A 24,499-nucleotide genomic window follows, 5' to 3' on the forward strand; every position below is an offset into this window, starting at 1 on the left:
GACGAATCTTTTGAGCCTAGTTAAGCCATGATTGAACAATAATTGTCAAATACAAACGAAAGTGCTATAGTGCCAAATACTGATTCCTAACCTCAATCTAAATAAGGGCTCAGAAAACACAATATGGCACCTGCCACACCTTCTGCACTACTGTAACTGTACCGACAGTATATTCCTATTTACTGTGATTTTGTGAATATACAGGAACAAATTTATTCTAAAAGAAACTACAAGAAATTGAAGGAAACAATTGGTCACCTTGACTTCTTGCTTGTGAATCATGGCACTGACAAGTGGGGACCAGTGCCCACCAATTCTGCGCGAGGCATGCAGCAGGATAAACAAAAGCGTCACTGTGGAAGCCCTAGCTAAAAAGCCTACTTTCTGTAATGCACCAAAGGCTTTTGCCCCCCTTGGGTCCATCTTGTCCCTCTCCATACTCTCTCCCTCTCTCTCATGTCATGTGAACCCCTAAACAATTTATTCTAGGTTTATTTTTCCAATGTACTAGTAATTAAAATAATGTTTGGCCACTGGTGGATCACTGTGTGGACATGAAAAGAATGGGTGAAAGGCAATGTTCATCCTTGTGTGAAAAAGGGGCTCGTGAACACTTCTACCACTTGAAATCTTTATTCTGTTTCTACCTAGTATTCTGTCAGTGCCTTGTTTGTCAAATTACGCACATGAACTTGCATCATCTTCCAGCTAATATTCTGACCGTTGCTCACAAGAAACTACTATGGCAGTACTTTCGTGCTCACACCAAGATCTAAGTACATGCAGAAGTGAAATCTGAAGTCTCGGCAATCGGCATTCATGGGTATCTGCTGAAACAAATCGACTTTCAGAAAAGAAAAACAGTTAAACAACTGTTGTTACTTGTTCCAACCCTAATCCTGATAACAAAGACTGACAAACCACACCAACAGTCCCTGCATCAATTAAAATCCATATTTATTTAGCAAAGACTGACAAACCATATTTATTTAGCAAAGACTGACAAACCACACCAACAGTCCTAACAAAACGTACCTTTTATTCCCTTTTCCCTGCTCTATATATATTCCATTCCAGTGTCCAAGCAGACAGGCCCTCCCTCCTTCCCTCCCTGCATCTGCCACTTCCACTCTCTCCCTCCCTCCTTCTAAATCATTCATCTTTTGAAAATATTTTTGTGCTCTCAAGGGAGCAAAAGAGCACACTTGACTCTTCCTCGCCTCTCTCTCTCTCTCTCTCTCTCTCTCTGTGCGTGTGTGTCACTCCGTCCATTGGAGTGGAGGCATGGCGATGCCATTGCTAGTTCAGGTGAGCCCCTTCAGCAGCAGGCCATTATTGGCGCTGGTGCTGATGCTGGTCGCGGCTGCGCTGTGCCGTCCGGGTTCTTGCGACGGAGCAGATGCCGCCGCGGACAGGATCAGGCGGCTCCCGGGGCAGCCCGAGGTGAGCTTCGGCCAGTACTCCGGCTACGTCGGCGTGGACGACGGCGGCAAGCGGGCCCTGTTCTACTACTTCGTGGAGGCCGACGTCGACCCGGCCTCCAAGCCTCTCGTCCTCTGGCTCAATGGCGGTGCGTTCTGCTCTGACTGAAACAAACCTGGATGCATTGCAGAGCCTGGTCTTGCATTTTTTTTGGTTCTCTCTCTCTCTCTCTCTATCTATCTTGTTTGAAATGAAATCCTTGATCCAAGTTTTTGTCATCTACTCGTCCAATCTTGCTCTTTCTGAGATTCCTTGGTTCTGTAGGGCCTGGGTGCTCGTCGCTGGGTGTAGGGGCCTTCTCAGAGAATGGGCCGTTCAGGCCTAGTGGGCAGGTGCTGGTGAAGAACGAATACAGCTGGAACAAAGGTATGTCATGTGCCTGCCGACGATGTCCATGCTAGGCCATGAGTGCATCATCCCTTTGCTGCCTTCCCTTTTTCATTCCACTGCAAGAAAAAGCTTTGCATTGCTTGCTGCCCATTCCAATTCTTGACCCTTCTTCATTCCCCTTTGCATTGCCTTCTCTGTTGTCTGTTCAGTTCTCTGTGGGTTTGGTGTAAGTAATGCTGTTTGTTTGTTGCTCAAAAAACAAAAAAAACTGCAGAGGCCAATGTGATATACCTGGAGACGCCGGCTGGTGTTGGCTACTCCTACTCTGCTGATGCTGCTTACTACCAGGGTGTGGATGACAAGATGACAGGTACTGACTGAAAAGCTGATGATTCTTATATACATGCTTGGCTAGTTAGTTTTACTGTTCATATCCTTGCACACACAGACACATCATTAATGATAATCTGCCCCTCCAAGTATTAGCAGTTTGTTTGAGCAAAGAACAAAAAAGCAGAAGTTTTTTTTTTTGTTCTGAAGAAAAAATGGTGTGCTAAGATAGTAAGAAAAGTGACACGCAAGGAGGAGGGGGCATGCTCTTTGCTCTGTCTTTTTGTTTGGGTGGTAACTGTAGCAGTAGCCGTGCTTGTGACTGGGAGTGATGATGAGCCCTTCTAACTTTTCCTTCTCCACCGCTGCACGTCTGGACCAATGAAGCCATGGACAACATGGTGTTCCTGCAAAGGTGGCTCCAAAAGTTCCCACAGTACAAGGGCAGGGACCTCTACATCGCCGGAGAGAGCTACGCAGGTATATACAATACAGCTAGCAACGTTTTCTCACTTGTTTTTTGTTCGCCTTTGGAATCGTTTCCTTTGTTGTTTTGATCAAGACAAGAAACATGCTAAGGCTAGCTCTGTTTGGGATTGCGATTCAGGGCACTACATCCCGCAGCTCGCGGAGGCCATGGTGGAGTTCAACAAGAAGGACATGATCTTCAACCTCAGAGGCGTCGCTGTAAGCCACCTGATCGACCCTGAAACTGTTTCTGCACTGCAAGTCTGCATGTTTTTGCCTCTGATCAAGTCTGCATGGTCAATCAGCTGGGCAACCCGGTGCTGGAGTTCACGACGGACTTCAACTCCCGCGCGGAGTACTTCTGGTCGCACGGCCTCATCTCGGACGCCACGTACCGCTTCTTCACCTCCGTCTGCAACTACTCCCGCTACGTCACCGAGTACTACGGCGGGTCGCTGTCGCCGCTGTGCGCCAGGGTGATGAACCAGGTGACGCGCGAGACCAGCCGCTTCGTCGACAAGTACGACGTCACGCTCGACGTCTGCCTCTCCTCGGTGCTCTCGCAGTCCAAGATCCTCTCGCCGCACGTACGTCGTCGCCGGCGATCTCTCTCTTTATTTGCAGCTCTGCTCTGCTCTGCTGCAATGCTGCAACCTCCATCGCCCGGCCGCCGGCTGAGTCTGATCTGATGAAGAATAAACTCTGCTGCAATGTACGTGCAGGAGCAGGTCGGGCAGCGGATCGACGTGTGCGTGGAGGACGAGACGGTGAGGTACCTCAACCGCCGGGACGTGCAGGCGGTGCTGCACGCGAGGCTCGTCGGCGTCGACAAGTGGGCGGTCTGCAGCAGGTACAAATGCAATCGCTGTTTCATTTCAGGACATTTTTGTCGATGATTCTGTCTGAACAGGGCTAACACGCATAGCAAATGTTTCGGTTCTGGTACAGTGTTCTCGAGTACGAGCTGCTCAACCTGCTGATCCCGACCATCAACATCGTCGGATCGCTCGTGAAATCCGGCATCCGAGTGCTAGTTTACAGGTATAATGCTAAAAGATTCTAGATTCAAACTGTTGTTTTTGTTGTGTTTCTCAACTTTCTTGGTATCAATCATGAAGTTCAAGACTCTCTGATTAGATTAGAGGGAAGAAAAAAAATGAATCTAAGTACGTGCAGCAAGGTCCTAAATCGTCTTTGTACTTTTGCTCCTTTGGCGATTGTTGCACAAAAAATTGCCTAACTTTCTGTCTAGTGGGGCCTCCGATTCTGGGGCAGGAGGAAACATAAAGCTCAAGAACTTCTCACAAACATTACTTGACTAGTACTTGCCATGGATCACTTTTTACATGATGCAAATTTGTACCTGAACGTTTTATGTTCAAGGGTCCTCTCAATTAACTTTTTTTGGGGGGAACATATAAAGCTCTACAATACACGATACATGTTCTAACATCCAGCATTGTTTCCTGATACGTTTCCGCAGCGGCGATCAGGACTCGGTGATCCCTCTCACGGGGAGCCGAACCCTGGTGCAGAACTTGGCGCATGACATGGGCCTCAAGACCACCACCCCGTACAGAGTCTGGTTCGAAGGGCAGCAGGTGACAAACAGCACAAGCTTTTAAACTTAATTACTAATAATGCATCTAGCAGCTGCAAACTGAATGTTCTTCTCCCTTTCCCTATGCAGGTTGGAGGATGGACTCAGGTGTACGGAGGCGGCGCGCTGTCGTTCGCCACCATCAGGGGCGCCTCCCATGAGGCGCCCTTCTCGCAGCCCGGGCGGTCGCTCGTGCTCTTCAGAGCGTTCCTGCAGGGCCAGCCTCTGCCTGAAACCTTCTCGTGATGATGTTTGATGCAGCTCCGAAATGCGTCTGCAAGGGGTGGCTTTTGCACTCTAACTGTAAGAAGGTGTTTGATGTATTTGCCTCCTGCTGAGAGTGGTTTGACGCTGCAGCGTTATTAGAGTTTGCGATCCATGTTTCTTCAGCATCCATGGTTCGGCAATTGTGTCTAAAGAAGTGGAAAGAATCTGTCTCTCATTTCATCTGTCTCTGCGTGTGTTCATGTATGTAAATATTCTGCTAGCGCTGCAAAACATTTCATATTCATCATTCATGGACATGTAGAGTGAAAACACCAAGAAAACAAGTGCAAGCAAATAGCAATGTGATGATATAGCTGGTGGAACACCTGGGTATGATCTTATAGCATTGCCGTGAAGAGTTTCAGAATTTGAGGAAACGGCAAGCAATGATGCCGAAGAAAAAAGCTGTGGCTGGCGCCATGAGATCGACCGAGATGAACACCTGTAAATGCAACGCAGCCATGAAGCAGCACAGCACCTGAAAGAGGTGGCACCATGAGAACCCCCGGCCCATCGATTCACGTTGAGCTCAGACAGTCGATTCGATGCAGCGGTGCTGAGTGAGTGCGACCAGTCCAGTCCATGTCCGTGTCCATAATCCTAGGACAGGTTCCACCGTTTCAGACTTTCAGTAAAGATGCCCTCGGCCATCAATTGTTCCATGGAAGGTGCCAGGACACGGCAGGAAGAGCCAGCATGTGACGCGCTGATGGCCGTCTTTCTTTGCTGCCTCTGAATTGGGAGCATTGGACAAGGATGGCTGGCTATGAGGTTTGTTTTACAGGTAGCAGGGAGATGGATTGTCTTCCAGGAGTAAAGGGAACTACAGCAGAGCAGAGGAGACTAGAGCCATCGATCACGACGGCCATGAACGCGACCGAGTGTGAGTGAGCCACGCATGACGGCACGAACGCTTTGGTGTTTGAAAGTTTCAGCAGAAAGGATGTGACAATGGGGGTAGGTGATAAAGATAGGAGTTTTTGTAGGAGAACTCTATGGTAAATTGGTAAGATAAAAGAGCAGACAAGCTAAGCTGGGAGGACAAAGGGGAGCATAAGGTTCCTTTATACTTCTCTATTAGTATAGATTAACTAAGCAGTGGTTAAAACATAGCGATCACACCATAGCACTTTGGAGCAGCAGTACCTTTCCGATCCTCGATAAAGACTGAGAAGAGGTGATCGGGGAAAGGCTGCCAAAAGCTCTATGAGAACATCAACCCGGACGTGGTGGATTACAAAGGCGCTGTCACCTCTGAAGCTACCACAACTATCCGTGGGGTTGGGTGCAAACTTAGGTAACCTATAGTATCGACACCACGTCTATACTATTGATTACTACTCTAATTTCACGTAAAAAGTAGAGCACTCGGTCGAGCAGAGATCCCATGCCAAGATGTGATACGACTACACTAACCATGCTTAGCTAAACCACTAAGGCATAAACTAGATGACTATGAAGGACATTTTCAATAATTAGAGAAAATAAATATGAAGTACTTGAGTCTTACAAAGGACCGATACAAGATTATACTGGAACTCCGAGGGCCTTTTCGGAACTTGAACATCGCTCCCTAACTTACAACTAGAGCTATTCTACTACTACATCTTGGAATTGGAGTGGAGCTCTTCTTGGTGGTGTGTGTTGGACTGAGGGGGTGGCCTCCTTCTATAGGTGGAGAGGAGGACGTTTATCCTGGAATATTCCCCGCATAAGTGAGCAAACCGACCTCTGTTGGTACATTGAACCTAGACCAAACCCTGACAACCGCCTTTGGAATGTCGGTACGAGGCAGCCCACGAAAGATGGGCCCGAAATATGCACTACTAGAAATATTCACTTATATTACGAAAATCTTAATAACGAATCTGAAACCGTCATAGAAGAGCGCTTTTTATGACGAATATTTTTGTTTCGTTATAGATCAAGGGTGACGATCCTACAACTCTCCCTTTCTATGACGAAATCAGGCATCATAACAAAAACCATCGTAGAAGAGCATAGGATTTCATCATAGATCACTCGTGCGACTCATCTATGACGATCTCCTTTAAAACTGTGATGAACAGGGCTTCGTTATTGAACTAATTACACATCTGTGACGAACAATATTTGATCAATAACGAACGGCTTCGTCATAGATCTCCACACGGTATTTTATCCATCCGACGTGTACCTGTGGGACCTGCAGTTACTCATCCGTGACGCTTGCAATTCGTCATCAAAATCTCTGCTTGATCATATCTCCTTTGCGACGCATACCTGTGGGACCCTTCTCCATCTGACGTGTACTTGTGGGACCTGCAGTTACTTATCCGTGATGCTTGTAATTCGAAAAGTCTCCGCTTGGTCCTTTGTCCGTCCGACGTGTACCCGCGAGACCCTTCAACATCCGATCTATGGGACCCGACGGCTTACGTGTCACGTGTACCTATGGGACCAATCTCCATCTCCATCCGACATGTGGGACCCGATGGCTTGCGTGTCATGTGTACCTATGGGACATCCGACCTGTGAGACCCGATGACTCACGTGTCACGTATACCTATGGGACCATTCTTCATCTTCATCTTCATCCTACCTATGGGACCCAACGACTTACGTGTCATTTGTACCTTTTGTGCCACCGGGGTCTAATAAATTCAAAAAAACCTAAATACCTAGGAGTCTAACTCGGGACCCAGAGGAAGGAATGCACGGACTTTACCATTGCGCTAGATGCCTGGTTGTGTTGACATGTCTTTGAAGTCGTTATAGTATTATATTCTATGTGTGGATGCTCTACAGGGTTGACCTATATTGGATATTTCCCCTTCAAATGGAAACAAATCTGTGCTCGTTAGACTAGTGGCGGCGGTGGTGGAGGATCCCTGGGGTGCTGTGGTGGCTCCGGTGTCCTTTTGGAGGCTAGGTGGCGGGGCTTGCCGGTGGAGCGCGGCGGCATTGGCGTCCGTGTCCGTTGTGTGTCACGGTAGAGTGACAGATCTGATTCGTAGGTCTCCTTTCTCACCTTTTCCTATTCGCTTCACTGTTTTGGTCCTTGCTTGAACATGAGGTATACAAGAAACATTCTAGCATTGGAGATCTGGTTAGGCTAATGATATGATGATGAAAAGAACTAGAAGGTGGCACTGGTTGGTTTTCTGCTGATGTCTTGGTTTTCTGCATATGTTCAGTTTTGTTACTGTAAATGCCTGTGTGCAACTAGGCCTATTAATTGTCAAGTGCTTGCTTGATTATACGTATCTATCTAGGCAAACAAACATGCCCATTGCTTCTGCCTTCAAAACTGTTGTAATTGTCGTCCTCTTAATCTTTGTCTACCTCCTAAACTCTGAGCTCGTGTACTGATTGTAAGTGTGATGGATAGACTTGATTTAGCTAGAATTGTAATGATTACAGCTCTATTAACTGCTACTCTAGTTTGAGTTATATATACCTATGTGGTGCTACTCTAAATTTGTTTGAGGTCGTACCATGAAAATTTTTCGTGGTTGTTAAAGTTGCACTTTGGTATGAGTTGTGGACTTCACTGTTGGATCTTTGTTGGATTATTTTCCTCTTCAGTGATCTTATTACTAAGTAAGATCTCATCCTACTACACATAGACGAAATGGAGGTGGCCCCCAACAAGAGGAACGTACTGGCCAATCTCACAGAGGATGTCGTTTTCAAGATCCTCCGCTGCCTCCCCACCCGCTCCTTGTTCTGCTGCAAATATGTCTGTTGTTCCTAGAAAAACCTCATCTCGGACCCCAACAATCATAAGAAGCTGCCCTAGACTGTGGCACACTTCTTCTATGCCACCGACCAAGGCTATCGATGCTACACCAGAGTCACCGGTGAACACCCTTCCTTATCCTTCTTGCCCTTCACATTGCCCAATGTAGCTACTCTCAGATATCTGCAACGTCCTCATCCTATGCTGGTGCTGAGGGGCTAATGGATCATACTGCTATGTCGTCTGTAATCTGACAACCAAGGAGTTCAAGGAATGACCGCCTAGCATCCATTCTGTTGGTGAGGCTCGATTAGGGTTCGATTCGAAAGCCTCCTCGCACTTCCATGTGATTGAATATATAGAAAAGGAGCAGTTTGATCGGTGCAGGGGTGTGGTCATCTACTCATCTAAAACTGCAACATGGATCTATAAGAAATCTAAATGGGGCAGGAATGCTTGTGTGACAATTGAGAGATCAGATAGGAGATCATCAGAAACTATGTATCTTAACGGTTTTCTGCACATTATGGGGTACTCGTGGGGCTACTAGATACTTGCTGTGGATATGGAGGGAGAGAAATGGAGGAAAATTCCTTGCCTGCAAGGTTCTGAAGGTTCCATTCATCAAGCTCAAAGTCACTTGTGTATATGTACTGTTCATGGTTGCGATATGCCTAAGCTTAACATCTGGATCCTTAAAGACTATGGTACTAATAAATAGACATTGAAGCATATTGTCAACACTCTAAACGTTCTTTTGAAGACTAACATTGAATTTGGTTACTTGGATGTTGATCAGTACTACACAATGGTTCACCTAGAATGGAATTTGCTTCTCTTTGTAGGGGTTGGGGACGAAAATGACATCGTCACATAAAACATGGACAATAGAAAAGTTCATGTCATCCCTACATGTTACAGTGCGTTTTTCAAACGGGATGTCCTGCCACAAAACATCTGTAGACCTTACTATCTTCCCTATGTTCCCTTGTCCTGCCACAAAGAGAAGCATATTGTCAGCACTCTAGACGTTCTTTTCAAGACTAACATTGAATTTGGTTACTTGGATGTTGATCAGTACAACACAACGGTTCACCCAGAATGAAATTTGCTTCTCTTTGTAGGGGTTGGGGACGAAAATGACATCGTCGCATAAAACATGGACAACTGAAAAGTTCATGTCATCCCTACACGTTACAGTGCGTTTTTTCAAACGGGATGTCCTACCACAAAACATCTATAGACCTTACTATCTTCCCTATGTTCCCTTGTTCTTAGAGTTAGAGTCATGAGCAGAGGAGTAAATAAAGTTCCATGATGTATCTCTCTGTCATGACATGTTTAAATGGATTAATGTTGTTTGATTGTCTTGGATGGATGTTGTCATTATTTTGTAGCAACTTTAACTTGTTTGTAATGTAAGCTAAGGTTTGTGCAGTGTGTCAGACGCGTTCAAACCTATAGAGGTCAAATTTTCTTGCGTGTGTAGTAACATTTCAACACCAATGGCTCCTCTTTGTTCCTAAAAAATAAGAAACACCAATGGCTCCTCTGTAGCAGTGATATATTAACCGCTGCGATCTCTTCCGCAACTCCACTTGTTTTCCTTCCTTCCCCGATCCCTTCCATTCCCACTACAGATCTAAAATTGCTAGGAATGTGCGGTTGCCTTTTCCAAACCTACTTCACTCTTAGCCACTGCCATGGTGAAGGGCGAGCCTTCTATGAAGCGTGCATGGGAGGGGAATAACGCTGTGCCTGTGGTGAAGGAGGATGACGCCGTGCCTATGGTGAATCAAGATGAAGCTCCGGTGGATCCCTTTGGAGATAGAGACGATTGGACCATTGGCATCATGAGTAAGGCTTTCTTGAAGATTAGGCATGTGCTATAGAACACCAGTCTGGGCACCCTCAACCCGCCCACCTCGGGAGGAAAAGGTGAGCAGTTATGTCTTCATTTTTCACCAACTCGCTGATGTCCTAGAAGAACTACCAACCTACCTGAACAAGAATCGCGCGGACAGCGCGGAGTACATCCTCGCCTGCTACCGGTGCCAGATATATGGCTTTGACACTAGCATCGCGATGCAGAGAATCAGCACCACCCACAACACCGAGAAGCACTGGCGCAACCTAGTTCATGTCAATGCTGAGCTGGTGGCCAACCGCATCACCACTGACGAGGATGACGATGATGTTGATACCAATGAGGAGGACAAGGATGAGGACAGTGATACCGATGATGAGTAGAGGAGTAAATAAAGTTCCATTTGATGTATCTCATGTTGCATTTGATGTATCTCATGTTGCATTTGATGTATCTTCCTTATGTTGGGAGTACGGAGGGAGTACATGTTGTTACTCTTTCCTTATGTTGTTACTCTTGCTTTATGTATCATCCCTTGCATTGTATGTCGGACGCGTTCAAATGTACAGAGGTTTTGATTTGTGAAGTCTTCTTTGCATGCCTGTGTTTACTATATTATTGAACTTTGTATTAATTAGGTGGGTTAAACTCTATTGAACATGGTGTAGATCAGGTCCTTTTGTCATTTGGTAGCTGGTTTCTAGCCGCTGTTGGTTGGTTTTGCCTGCATGTTTCTTTCTGGTTCTCTTTCTGATATGTAGTTATGGTAAACATGCATAACAGAATTCATCCAATCAAGTCTCGCATCGATGTAATGCCTAATGGAGGAGCCACATGCTATTCAAATTTTATAGCACATGCAAGAAAGTCCGAGCATCGTAAATCTGACCAGGTCGGACACATCTCATGTTATATAAGGAAACCTATTTCGTATGAATAAATTTGTTGAATTCCTAAAGAAACAAATAAAATTCAGAATCTTTGAGGGAAGGGGGACGCTCCTCCTATATAGACCTTACGCGATTACTAAGAGTGAAGTGAATGCGTAGAAAAGCTGGACATAAGAAGTGTATCTTAGAAGAAGAGCTTTTGACCACCATGACACGCTTGAGATTTGAAAGCCTGGTGCGGCTGTGAAGAGGACTCACAGCAGTCGAGGGGTAGTCAGGTAGTCAGCTAGCTAGAGATGGCTATACAATGGGTGTGAGGCCTGGCTTTGTACACATAGGGATGTCAGGGCTAGAACAGGCTTCTGACATGACCGCATGAGGTTCATCATTACTAGTATCCGAGTAGTGAATATTTTAGATGGTCGGACCTTCTGTCATCCGACGAAGTATACAGTGCACTCCAATCCAAGCAGTCGTAGGCTCGCAGCAGGCGAGAGGCAGCAGCTAGCTAGAGATGGCTACATGGTTTCATAGGTTCTAATCGACTTCATTCCTTGGGTTGTGGTTGACGCTTCTGCTTTATTAGGCGCACGCGGGTTTTAGAAAAAAGTCCATATTATTAGGCGTATCCTAGAAACAAGGCTGCAATTAACTCCCGATGGAAGCCGAGCTCGTCTCTGGTTCGTTCCAATTAAAGGCTGCATGCATACATGCATGGAAGCCATGGAGACTGCTCCAATAGAGGCTTGGACATGATATTTTTAATTAATCCAATTTCACAGTCTTCCTCCATTCCTTGGTATCTGAAATTTCATCCTGTGCGCCTAACAAATCGGCCTAGAGGCAATATGAACAAATGAACTCAATTTGCTAGGACTTTCAAATGTGTAGATGACACTATATACTGTCCTATGAGATGAAATGTATAGCGGGCAGACTTTCTTACATGTGCAGTAAAAAATGTGAACAGCAAGAAACATGCAGATCAGAAAGAGAACCAGAAAACTCCGCATTTCCTAGTAATTCGACCGTCTCGTCCACCCGGTAGCCCACCCACCCGTAATCTGAACCATGTCATCATTGGAATTCCCACGCTAGTTCGTAGAGGATATTTAGAACTACTATAACCCCCGTTCAGCCGCCTCCCCTGCCTCCTCCTCAATCAATGTAAGTCAATCGCGCTGCGCCGCCTTTCCAGCGCTCCGTCTCGCCGCTGTCCACACGATGTAGCTCTATCCACGCACATGCCATAGCTCTATCCACACAACCATGTGAGCCCTCGATTGGCCTCCTTGTGCTTCACATCGTGCGACATCGACGCCAGCAATCATGGCAGAGAGGCGGCACCCCACGCCGCATTTGCTGGTGCTCCCTGACGAGCTGGACATTAAGATCGCCGTCCACCTTGCTATGACCTCGGAGCGGCCCATGGATGACCTCCACTGCCTACGGGCAACCTGCTCATCCATGCACCTCATCTGCAGCAACCCCACCGTTGGTTGACGTGTGGCACTAGACCAGTGCAGACGTGGGCTGTGGTGGGACGATGTAGGCAACTACTACGCCCTCCTTTTGAGCCTAACCCAACTCATCAACCTAGAGGCTTGCTTCCTCACCGAGATACCAATGGTATTCGAGGAAACCCACAGGCCTTGGCCATGCCTCGATGATTCACCAGCGCTGCCGATGGCAGGCACAATCTGGTGGCCTATCTGGTCACCATATTGCTCTATAGACATAATGGCGATGCCCGTGACGATGGCACTGCAAGGTGGTACATGAGACGGGTCGAGGGCGAGGAAGAATCGTGGGCGGCGGCGGTGGGCGGTGGTGGCGGACTAATGAATAGGTGGCTACGCAATAAGGGGTGTGTGCTGTGCGACCGTGAGGCGGCCATCGAGGTGATCTACGAAATGAGGTGGGCCTAGGGCAAGTTGTCGCTGCCGCCGCCAACACAGGTGTGCGGCGATCTTCCATACGCAGGTGGCACTCACGACAATGCAGATGGATGGTAAGGAAGGGCTGTGTATTGCAACCATGGCTGTAGGCTTCGTCATGAATTTGAGTTGTTCACATGGGAACTTGGAATAAGAAACTAGTAGTTCACTCTTTACATGCGAGAGTGAATTACTCACTATGTCCTAAAATATATTGTATTCTGGGTTCAGTAGTACTTTTCAGCGAACACACAATGTTTTCCTCTCACAACAAATCAACATAAACATTGGCCTCATTTCACTGAAATTTGGCTTATACTGATGCTTATGCTAATTTGTTGTGAGAGGAAAACACTGTGCATTCGTTGAAAAGTACTGCTGAAGTAGTTCGGGCTCCTCAAATATAGCCCTTGTTGGTTGGTTTTGCCTACAGGTTTCTTTCTGGTTCTCTTTCTAATCTGTAGTGTGGTAAACATGCATAACGATTCATCCGATCCAGTCTCGTGTTGATCTAATGCCTAATGGAGGAGCCACATTGCTATTCAAATTTTACTACACACGCAAGAAAGTCCGAGCATTATAAATCTGACCGGGCCGGACACATCTCACGTTATACAGGGAACCCTATTTCATACTAGTACTTTCGTTGAATCTCTAAAGGAAACAAATATAATTGAAACAAAACAACAGAAAAAGCAAAAGCAATAGGAAATCAAAAGCTGCAGAATACACTATATTTGAGGACAAATTTCAAATGCAAGAATACACTACATTTAAGGACGGAGGGAGTAATTCACTCTCACACATAAAGGGTGAATTACTAGTCTCTTATTCCAAATTCCCATTTGAAAAATGGATTTTTGGATGAAACCTATAGTCCTCACTGCAATACACAACCCTTCCTTCTGATCTGTCTACATTACCACAAGCGCCGCCTACACAAGGAAGATCGCCATGCACCTATGCTGGTGGCGACAGCGACAACCGTCCCCACATCATATTGTAGATCACCTTGATGTTCGGGTAGTGGCACAGTATACACCCCTTATTGCTTGGCCACCTACTCATTGGTTCGCCACTGCCGCCCACCGCTGCCCGCCACCACCCATGATTCTTCCTCACCCTCGACCCATCTCATGCACTGTCTTGCAGTGTCATCATCGCCGGCACCGCCATTGTGCCTATAGAGCAATATAGCGACCAAATAGGCTACTAGATTATGCCCACCATCGGCGGCGTGGGTGAGATCATTGAGGCATGGCTTGGGGCTACACTTTTCCATGAATACGGTTTGTATCCTGGTGAGGAAGCAAGCCTCTAGGTTGCTGACTTGGGTTAGGCTAGCAAGGAGGGTGTAGTAGTTGACGGGGTTGGCCCCCATCCTCCCGCGTCTGACCCAATCTAGTGATAGACACCGACTAATGGTGGGGTTACCACAGATGTGGTAGATGGATGAGCAGGTCACCCATAGGTTGTGGAGGTTGTCCATGTTCCGATTCAAGGTCGTAGCGAGGTGACCGGCGATCTCAATTTGCACGTTGGTAGGGAGCGCCGTTAGTGACATGATTGCTGGTGTGGATGGAGCTACGATGTGTGGATGACGGTGAGCCAAAGGCCTAGAGAGGTGGAGTGGCGTGACATGCATTGATTGAGGGGGAGGCAGGGGAAGTGGCCGAGCGGCCATTATAGTAGGATTTCTCTAAATACCCTCTACGAACTGGCGTGGTAACTCGTAAGGACGAGACGATTTAGATTACCGGGTAGGCAGGTGAGCGGGTGCATTGAGTATACACCGTTTCCAATCCTAGGAGTCAGAACATGAAACGGGAGATGCCAACCAACCACGAAGCCTCCATCTCGCATCCTGTGGGAGAGCAACCGTTCAGCTCTCCTCTTTAACCATCGTCGTGTCCCGTTGGAGAGCAACCGTTCGGCTCTCCTCTTTAAAATGACCAGTAGGTTGTAGAGAGCACCACCGACTAGGGTATTCTCTCATACATACATTCCAAAACACATCACATCACCTCCTCCGATCCCTACTCACCAGCCAATCCCTACTCACCGACAGCCCGTAGATCGAGCAATGGGGCATTGGTCATCCAGCAAGTATTCCACCGACTATGAAGATGAGGATGGCGAGGAGGTGAATCAACTGATGCTGAGCCCCGAGCACGAGGAGGAGCCCACCGAAGATGATAGGGAGCCCACCGATGAGGAGGAAGAGGAGGCACCGTAGGCAGCAGAGGAATAGGAGGAGGAGGCGCCAATGGAAGAGGTGGACAACATCACTGAGACCATTCCGTTGGGGTTTGATCCCATGCTGTGCAACAAGAAACGCAAGCCGAACCCTCCATCCCCCAACACAATCGTGGAGGACGAGGATGACTCATCGTCAGAGTAGGACAACGAGGAGGGCGGCGACAATGATGACGGCGGGGGTAGCGGCATCAATCAGTAGGTGTAGTTAATTAGTATAGTAGCAATAGGTCTAGTACTAACTAGTAGTAGTAGTACAATGGCGGGTGCATTGTAGTGCACTTTTGTTCTATTTTGAATGGCCTTATATACCCAGATAAATATTAGGAATTAGGAATCAATATAATGGCGGTTTTAACTATTTTTGAGTGCTTTTCATGTATTTTGGAATGTGCTTTTGATGAGGGCGCATAGGTAATGGCTTCCTTTGAACAGTGAACATCATTGCAATGAAATGAACCAACTAATATAAACACTGTCTGAATAAACAAGCGCACTACCAATTACAGATTGAGATACATCAGCGTTATTGACATCTAGATACATACCACAATCAACTAAGTTCAAACCATCGCCTAACTCATCTTGTTGCCCTTCCGCTTCTGCACCATTTTTTTTGCATGTCCGACCTATGGCAAAATGAGGGGGGCAGACTGTTCTTTGGTTGTTGATTTTGCATGTCCAAGATAAAAAGAGCTGGCCAAACACCTAATATATGATCTATCCTCATCTAATACAACATGGCCGGACTTTGCTTTGGTGGCATAAAAGATTAGGCACCTATTCCTAGGTTGGTTTTGTAGAGCTAGGCATGGCTACATGCATAATAAGAGGAGAACAGTGCTACTAGAAAGACAACATAACATCAAACCGGACTTCATATATATATGTGGAGTACAACAACGATATGAGTTCAGACTACATAACCATGCCTTCATTGACCATAATAAGAGCAGAAACGTGCCACACTACTCAAAGTCATACAACTACTACATAAACAAACTATTTCTAACTACAATGATTAACATGACTTCATAGTAGTAATGAGCACCAGACAACATACTCGTCCTAACTACAAATGTTTACATGACTTGATACTACTAATTAATTCAATGAGCGGTTCCATCCCACAGCTCTAAGCAAGTCATGCAACAAGAGTACCAACATGCATAATCAAAATCCAATGCCTGCAAGGTAAACCTGCCTGGGTTGAAACCAACAAACCTCCCTGTCATGTCGAACAAGAGGATCACTTCACCCGCTCCCGTCGTGGGGCGTCGGGAGCCAATCTAGTGAAGGCAAGCTGGACCATGATGGGGCCACCTCTGTAGAGCCCTCGGACATGTCCTCGGTGGACGACGAGCGGGACCGCAACATTATAGGAGACCCGCTCCCGTCGTGGGGCACCAAAAGTGGGTCCAGCGATGGCGAGCTCAACCATGATGGTGCCACCGATGACAGCGAGGTGGACCGCACCGAGAGTGGCGGTGGTGAGTGAACCATCGATGCTAGTAGCGTCAACATTGTTGTTGTGTGTGATGGGGAGACCAATGCCATCCTAGGGGACGGTGTGTGGGACCGCGATGGTGCCTGCGACGATGGCGAGGTGGACCACACTGGGAGCGGCTGTGGTGAGCAAACCACCAATGCCTGTGGTGTCAACGTCATTATCGTGGGCGATTGGGAGACAAATGATAGCCTAGGAGATGGCATGCAGGAGCGTGATGGGTACCATCAGTCAAGAAGGGTAAGAATAGGCATCGAAGCAGGGTGTGCCAGCACATTGGAGGAAGCGTGGACCAGAGCCTGACCATGGTTCCTTGAAGAGGACCTAGAGTGCTTCATGGGGACGGCCTTCATGGGAACCGATGGAGAGGCAGAGGTAGGGACTTTGTGAGGTAGTGGGAGGCTAGGGCTTTTGCGCAATGCAAGGGGGGAGTGAGGCTAGGGTTTGTACACATAGGGACACCAGGGCTGGAATAGGCTTTTAACATGACCGTATGACGTTCATGATTACTGAGTAGTGAATATTTTAGATGGTTGGACCTTCTATCATCCAGTGAAGTATATAGTGCAATCCATTCCAAGTAGTTGCAAGCTCGTGGTAGCCAAGGGGCAGCAACTAGCTAGACATGGCTGTATGGTTTCATATGTTCTGATCGTTTGCACACCCTCGACTATGTTTGAAGCTGCCGCTTCAGGAATCTAATACCTTACTACTTCATGCATGCAGCCATAGATGGTGCAGCTCTTATTTGTAGCATAGCTGATCAGGCAAAAGTTCTACTCATAGCTGAGTACAAGAGTTACGTGTCTGGCCTGTTCAAATTTACGCTGTTTGAACTATCAAGTGAACATACAGTTTATAAGAAATAGGTAAATGTAATTTCTTCTAAATCAAAGAGGGATGTGGTCAGGGGAAAAGTTGTGAGTGAGAAGGTTGGGAAAATACAAACGGGTGAGGGAAGGGGGAGCTAGAAGGTAGTCGATTGATGCAATGCTATCGGATGAGGGAAGGGGACGAGAGTGAAGCGATTGCAGCAGGAAAGCTGGACACAAGAAGTGAATCGAGAGAAAGAGATTTTGACCACCAAGACAACTCGACACCTGAATGCCTGGTGCAATTGTGATAGGTCTTTTCTGTACTTATTTCACTCCAATCCAAGCAGTCATAGCAGTCGAGGGGCAGACTGATTGCTACTCCATTTGAAACTTTATTTTGTCCTACGAGATCAAATACTCAGCGAGTGGACTTTCTTGCATTCATAGTAAAAGTCAACAGCTATGGCTCCTCTATTCTGTATTAGATCGAGGAGAGACTTGTTTAGATGAACTCCTCGCTCCATGGTTGTTTCATGGTCAATAGATTTTATCGAAGACATGAGTTGACCTCAACAGAGATCAAAGGCACTCATGAATGTTTAGCATATTATAGATCAGATCAAAGACAACTGAAAGAAATTTGTACCATAAAGCAATCAATAGGGGCTACAAACCAGCTACAAAATGACTAAAGGACCTGAGCTACACCACGATCAACAGAGTTTAACGCACCTAATACAAAGTTTAGCAAAAGTTAACACCAACACACAAATAAGAGTTATCGTATTTGCAAGGGCATCCCACAGATCAAACCTATTCGTGACTACTAATAATACTGATATGTCCCATAGATAGGGTTGAGGCTAGCATGCAGGATCAGCTCCATGCCCACCTTCGCTAAGATGGCGTTGGTAGCCGACTCAAACTCTCAACCAGATCGGCGATGTCATCGTCCTTCGATCCTGGCAGAAAACCTGACTCTACCACCTGGACATTCACCACTGTGCAATCTAAGTCTAGGTAACAGCTAGTGCCATGGCAGCCCCCTGATGAATGGCTTGAAGGTGAACCGGTAGAGCTCAGAGGCGCTCCTCTACGGTGACCGGATTGTCCGCTGTTTCCATGTGGAAGGCCGCATCACAAACAACTTGCGTGCATAGCTACAGGGTCTGGACCCATATCCTCAGTTCCATAAGAAGGTTCATCATGTTATGGGCCTACTCCTTGACCATCGCCCAGTTGGCTCACACCTAGGAGGTCTCATTCTCAGAAACTTGAAGTGCATCGCGCGTGGCGTCCAGCTCACTGCACAACATCTCGGTGTTCAGCCTAGATATTAACAACAACACTTGAACCTTGCCGTAATCCTTCAATAATTGACGATAGTCTGCATTGTCTGAGTATTCGCACTCTTTTGACCATTTGCCCACTTCAGAACCAGAGGGCTGTGCGGGGACACAAGGGCTTGATGGTGGCGAGCGACAATTGGATGACTCTCTGGCAGCATCGGGGGGAAGCCCCATGACTAGGGATGGTGCCATCATGGAGAAAGTGCTGCACAATGCAAACCAAGTTCAAGCCCATATAGGATAAGAGGGAGAGCAATCGGATGGAGAATGCAAATGACTTATACTGAATTGACCGGCGTAGCATGGTATAGAATTGTGGGTGGCTGCCCCCATGAGTGGATGCCTCACGGGGATGCTTTTCGAGCATGAACGCGGATGAAGAACTAGGCTCTAGGGCCAACGAGGCTTGGGACACTATCAAGCCCACGTTCACCTATTGAGAAAGTAGGCACATTCCAAATACAAGTTAAATTAAACAACATGAACATGAGCATTGCTCACATATTCTAGCTAAATGAAGATAAACAACATGAACAATCATACGATGATGATCCACCTTCGAAGGGGGAACTGGTGGTTGGTCTGAGACCACACCAATGAGAGGTCCATCTGTCGGAGGAGGATTGCCAGCGTGGAAGGCATTCAGGGCCTCCCCATCGCCACAATCTTGTGTGGACACTCCAATAACTATCATTATTAGATCGTCTATCTCCTCCAAGTAGATCGGATGCTCGACTTGATTGTAGGGTCTGTCGCGCCCTAGAACTTCCACTAGGGGTGGCCCCTCATCTTCAAGGGGAGGATCGGACGGTTGAAGATGGCATGGATAACCCTCGGCGCCGTTAGTACCCGGTCCTTTAGATCCTCGATCGCAATGAGCAATAAGCGCAAATGCTATGGTTCTGACAGGGTTGGAAGCCTCGACCATGGTTCTGACGTGTTAGGACACAACCAGCCATGAGAAAAAGTCAGCAATGGTGGCCTCTCATTGATGGGGACGTACAACCACCTATGCTCCCAATCTAGGTATGTGGCATAGTGTCAGTCAAGGCTCAGGTAGCGCTCCTCCAATCTGGGATGAACTTTGATCAAGGCGCCCCCGATCAAATAATGACAGAGCCAAGAGGACGCTGATGAAGACCGAGAGGTGGAGGATCCCTTCTGGGATTAAGTCATGGAGGTAGAGCCCATAGTAGTAGAGCAACCACCTCAATAAGGGGTGCGCCGATAGCCCGAACCCAAGAAGGTGGAAAGAGTCGAAAGAGACAACCTCATTTTCCTTTGGCCTTGGCTCCACTTCGCTTCTCGCTGAGACTCTCCACTCGAGCTCCTCAGCGACCTCCGGGATCACCCCCTATCTCACAACTGGCTGAACTCAGCCCGATCGATAGATGACCTCGTCCACTCCACCATGGTCCTGGCAGGAGGCGTCGTCGGCGTAGTAGGGTGGAAGGCAAAAGCTTTGGGATGGAACCAAGAGCCCTAGAGAGAGAAGGCAGCAGGTATAACCTTCCCTCTCACGCCCTTGTCCCTTGCTATAATAGGCTGCTGATGCCACCCACGTGCACGTGCCTATGTGGGAATGCAGGAGCACATCGTCTGGGTAGTCTAGATTTCAAACAGCCAAACCTTGTGTGATCCTATGAAGTAGATAGTGCGGTATAATCCAAGCAGTCACAATAGTCAAGGGGTAGACTGAGGACTTGATTCAATTTCTCTTGGTTTGTAGAGGCATGCATCAGATCATAAAATCCAAATTCAGATTAAAATTATCTTTGATGCATGGTTCCTACAATTTCAACAAATCTTATCAAATACACGAAAATAAGATGAGTTGGCTTCCACACAGATGTTGACGGTCATTAACGTTCATCATAAACCATCAACTTAACTTGTGTAAATGCATAAAAATGATCACAAACATCGGTCTAGGGCTTTAAACTAATAAATTCTATAAGTTTTGGTGAATCTGTGTTTGCAGGAGGATTTAATCAGAAAACCAGCAAGGTGGACCTATTCGTTAGAGCAAATCACATTTATCCACGACGAAACCGACATTGGAAGACTCTAGAACCATCTAGAAGGCAACCCACCGAAGATCGAGCCAAGATGCTGATAGGGGGGCCGACCGGCCCTACCCCTAGGCCAGCCAGCTTGTGGGCCCCACATGTTAGGCTCTCCTTCGTACGTTGGTTCTCCACCGCCTTAAAGATAGCATCTACGCCATTTATTCAAGTTGGTTTGATCTGAGAGTCTAGAATTGATGCTACCCCCTATATATACAACCCTGTACCCCCCTTCTTGGAGCCATCCTAAAACCCTAATTCATATCTCTAATTCAGATCAAGAAGCACTAGGAGGAATAGGTCTAGAACTTTAAAATGTAGTAGATTAGTAGCTTGGGAGTGAGGGTCGAGTTGGGCTCAAGCTCAAGTTCCGGATCTAGTCTTGGAGGCTCGGCAAAGCCTTGTATCTTCAATTCTACATCTTGTAAGACTTATTATCAATTCATCATATTCCTATCTACATGGCTATGCTTACTTTTAATATGTATCTTGTTTAGTTAAGCTTATCTTTACTTTTGTGTGTGGGTTCATAGAGCACTTAGCCTGCTATAGTTTATCGATTGGGCTAAGTAGCCGAGCCTCATGTAAGCATGGTGCTTATACGATGCTCTGCCTATGAGTACACCCTATTCTCTAGTTGTGTGGTAGCAGCAGGTGGTGACAGTCCTGTCTATCCTTTGTAGTCCATGCTGAATTGAATAGGTTCTTAAATTGTAGGACCGTAGTCGCATCTATACAGTTATCTATTCTGGATGCTCTACCGTCTAAGCGGTGTCCCAAAGTGCACAAAAGTAGAGTTAGTCTTAGCTATAGTTGGGTACATATATACTTCAATCCTGTAATAAGAATATCATAGGAATCGACCTCACACGTTGTTCTCCTGAGTTAACTAGTATCTTAGTGAGCTATCCCCTGAGTGTCATTATGCTTAATTCCTATCATTACCTTTACCCCTCGCTCTAGCTATGTTGGTATATTAATAGATAGTCCTTTGTTACCTAATAAATCTTTACTCCATTTTTTCCCTGTGGTAAAATATAAATAACGATACCTGGAATACTCCTGGTAAAATGCTACAATGGTATTCTGTACGCTTGCGGAATCCTTCATATTCTATTTGCACTTATAAATACTAACAACAGATCAAAACCACTCATGACTACTACTACTGATACAAATGTTGTGATCGAGTACACTCCATAGGCAATAGTTTTACTACAGCTCTGTACTGTATATTATCCGATGAGATGAAACGTGCCGCATTCAGACTTTCTTGCGAGTGCAATAAAATATGAATAGCTATCTGGCTGCTCCTTTTTGGTGGCTTGTTTCTCGATGCATATTTCTCAGAAGGCATGCTCCTCAAAGAAGAACAAGCAAAACTATGCAAAAGCGAAGTGCCACTAGGCTATAGGATCTCGCTCCTATGCTATACAGCTGCAATCATTTGCAAGTGATGGTTGTGTTTTATTGTTACTCTAGCCTTTGTATAAACAGAAACTCATGTGCACTGTTAATAGAAGCAATAGTAGCAATAGCCTAAGGCCCCCTTTGGAATGCATGTGAAAAATAGAGGAATTTTCTTAGAAGGGGTGTTTAGTTTTGTACAGAAAAAATAGAAAACCAAGACAATGAGGTTTCACTGGGTGTTTTCTTTCCTTTGTTTTTCCTATGAAAGTTGAAGGATAGGAAACTTTCCACTGGTTTTCCTTCCCCCATTTCTTCCTATGAACCCAAGGCCTCTACGGTGCTGATTCCATAGGATTACTGATTCCTATATTTTTCTTTGGAAATCCTATGAACCAAAGGGGCCATAAATTTGGCATCATCATTTAATTTTGAAGTTGCAATACCTGTGTATTATGCTTATATAATCCATATCTGTAACCTATTGTTTACTACTTGAATTCCATAGTATGTAATCCATATCAGTACCTGTGCGTTGTGCTTATGTAATCCATATCAATATGAAACCTGCGTTACTTGTTATGAACTAATCTCTTGGGGTTTCAATTAAATTCCTCTTCCACTATCTATAACCTAATGTTTACTGCTTGAATTTCACAGGAAGCTATGGAAACTATGCGAGCAGAACCTGTTGCTGATAGACACGAGCCAATGACAAGTGCTGATGTTGTTCACACGGTCCTTTGCCTCTCCCATGGCCAGGTCCACTCCTAGGTCAGTGGCAACACCCTTTTTTTGAAGAATGTTGGTATCCCAACAAGCTCCGCCAGAACAGAGACATCGGCGGAGAGAATGCTTTGGGAACAGCTTGTTGCTAAATAGGAAAGTTCCGCTAACCTCGTCGAACAAGTGAATGAACTGAAGAGGAAGACAGAAAAGACTAAAAAGGGAGTTTGAGGAGTTCAAGATATAGCAACAGGAGGAGTACAATAAGCTATGCGAGGATATCATGCGCTTCAGCTTTTCTTCTAGTAACTCTCAGTCATCAACTCTGTTGACTTGATGCAGTGAACATTTGTGGTTTGATGTGTCTACTCGTGTGCTAGTTTAATGTGGTGAAACTGTCAGCGGGTTGCTGCTGATGTATAAACAGTAATTTATTGTATTTGATTGTCATGCTGAATAATTTTCTAGACATCGTCGAATAATTATGTAGTCAATCGGTGTAGCAGTGATGATCTTGAATTACTTTTATGATAAATTGATTATTAGGCACGTGGTAGAACCTGGGCAGACCATATGATCAAATAAGAATGCGACACATGGACGAACTAGTGCATGACATGTGAAATAGCCATGGCACGACACGTGGGCTAATAAAAATCCGACACGTGGAAGGAAGCCGTCAAGCCACGTGGCCGAATAAAAAATAAAATGTGGATGGACAGCACCGTGACACATGGTCAAATACGAAATGGCCACGTGGACCAATAAAAATACGACACATGGTCCAATGAAGAAATGACATGTGACCCAACTGCAACACGACATGTGTGCCAATAGAAAATAGAGATGTGGAACAACAGGGGCCCAACATGTGGTCCATTAAGAACCTGAAACATGTAAGAACCAGAGATGACTATGTTGTCCAATAACAAGATGACACATACCTGAACCATCTCCAATGCAACTGGCTATAGTAGGTACTCGTGGAAAACATCTCTAACAGAAGCAACCGCTAGCGTGGATGCCCCCCTGCCACACATGCCAAAAGAGTTCTATGACATTCTATTTTTGTCATAGATCTATCCACATCTATGACAAATTTCTAGAATCATCATAGAAGTTAAGGAATGAAGTGACTTTTATGATGAACCGCTTTCCATCGTAAACTCATCATAAAACTAAAATTATGATGAATTTGGCTCCTTCAAGGACAAAGCTATTCGTCATAGAAGTGGATATTTCTAGTAGTGGTGCCTGTAGGGGTGCAGGCACACCAGGGGTGCGGCCACACCCTAACAGAGCCGCCCTAGCCCAATCTTCATCTGGTGGGCCTCTAGGGATGTATGGGCCATGCCTGCAAAGTTTGGCGCCATTTGGAGATGATTTGCTTCGAGTTTCGGCTTCTTTTTCACCTAGTTTGGTCCTTGATTTGCTTGGTAGTGGGCCTTCTCCCCCTTGGGCTCTTTTGCTTTACGCAAGAT

General features: G+C 46.1%; 1 protein-coding gene across 1 annotated transcript; it reads left to right on the plus strand.

Moving 5' to 3' along the window:
* The first annotated feature begins 1,127 nt into the window (after positions 1 to 1,127).
* LOC136482319 (serine carboxypeptidase-like 45) lies at positions 1,128 to 4,662 on the plus strand. Its single transcript, XM_066479531.1, has 10 exons — positions 1,128 to 1,570; positions 1,747 to 1,848; positions 2,087 to 2,182; positions 2,530 to 2,622; positions 2,750 to 2,829; positions 2,916 to 3,197; positions 3,333 to 3,460; positions 3,559 to 3,651; positions 4,094 to 4,211; positions 4,301 to 4,662. Exons 1-10 carry the CDS (start codon positions 1,285 to 1,287, stop codon positions 4,454 to 4,456), a joined length of 1,434 nt encoding a protein of 477 aa, XP_066335628.1. The 5' UTR covers positions 1,128 to 1,284; the 3' UTR covers positions 4,457 to 4,662.
* Positions 4,663 to 24,499: the final 19,837 nt, after the last annotated feature.

The sequence above is a fragment of the Miscanthus floridulus genome, chromosome 9 (assembly GCF_019320115.1).
Source record: "Miscanthus floridulus cultivar M001 chromosome 9, ASM1932011v1, whole genome shotgun sequence".
NCBI classification, from domain to species: domain Eukaryota; kingdom Viridiplantae; phylum Streptophyta; class Magnoliopsida; order Poales; family Poaceae; genus Miscanthus; species Miscanthus floridulus.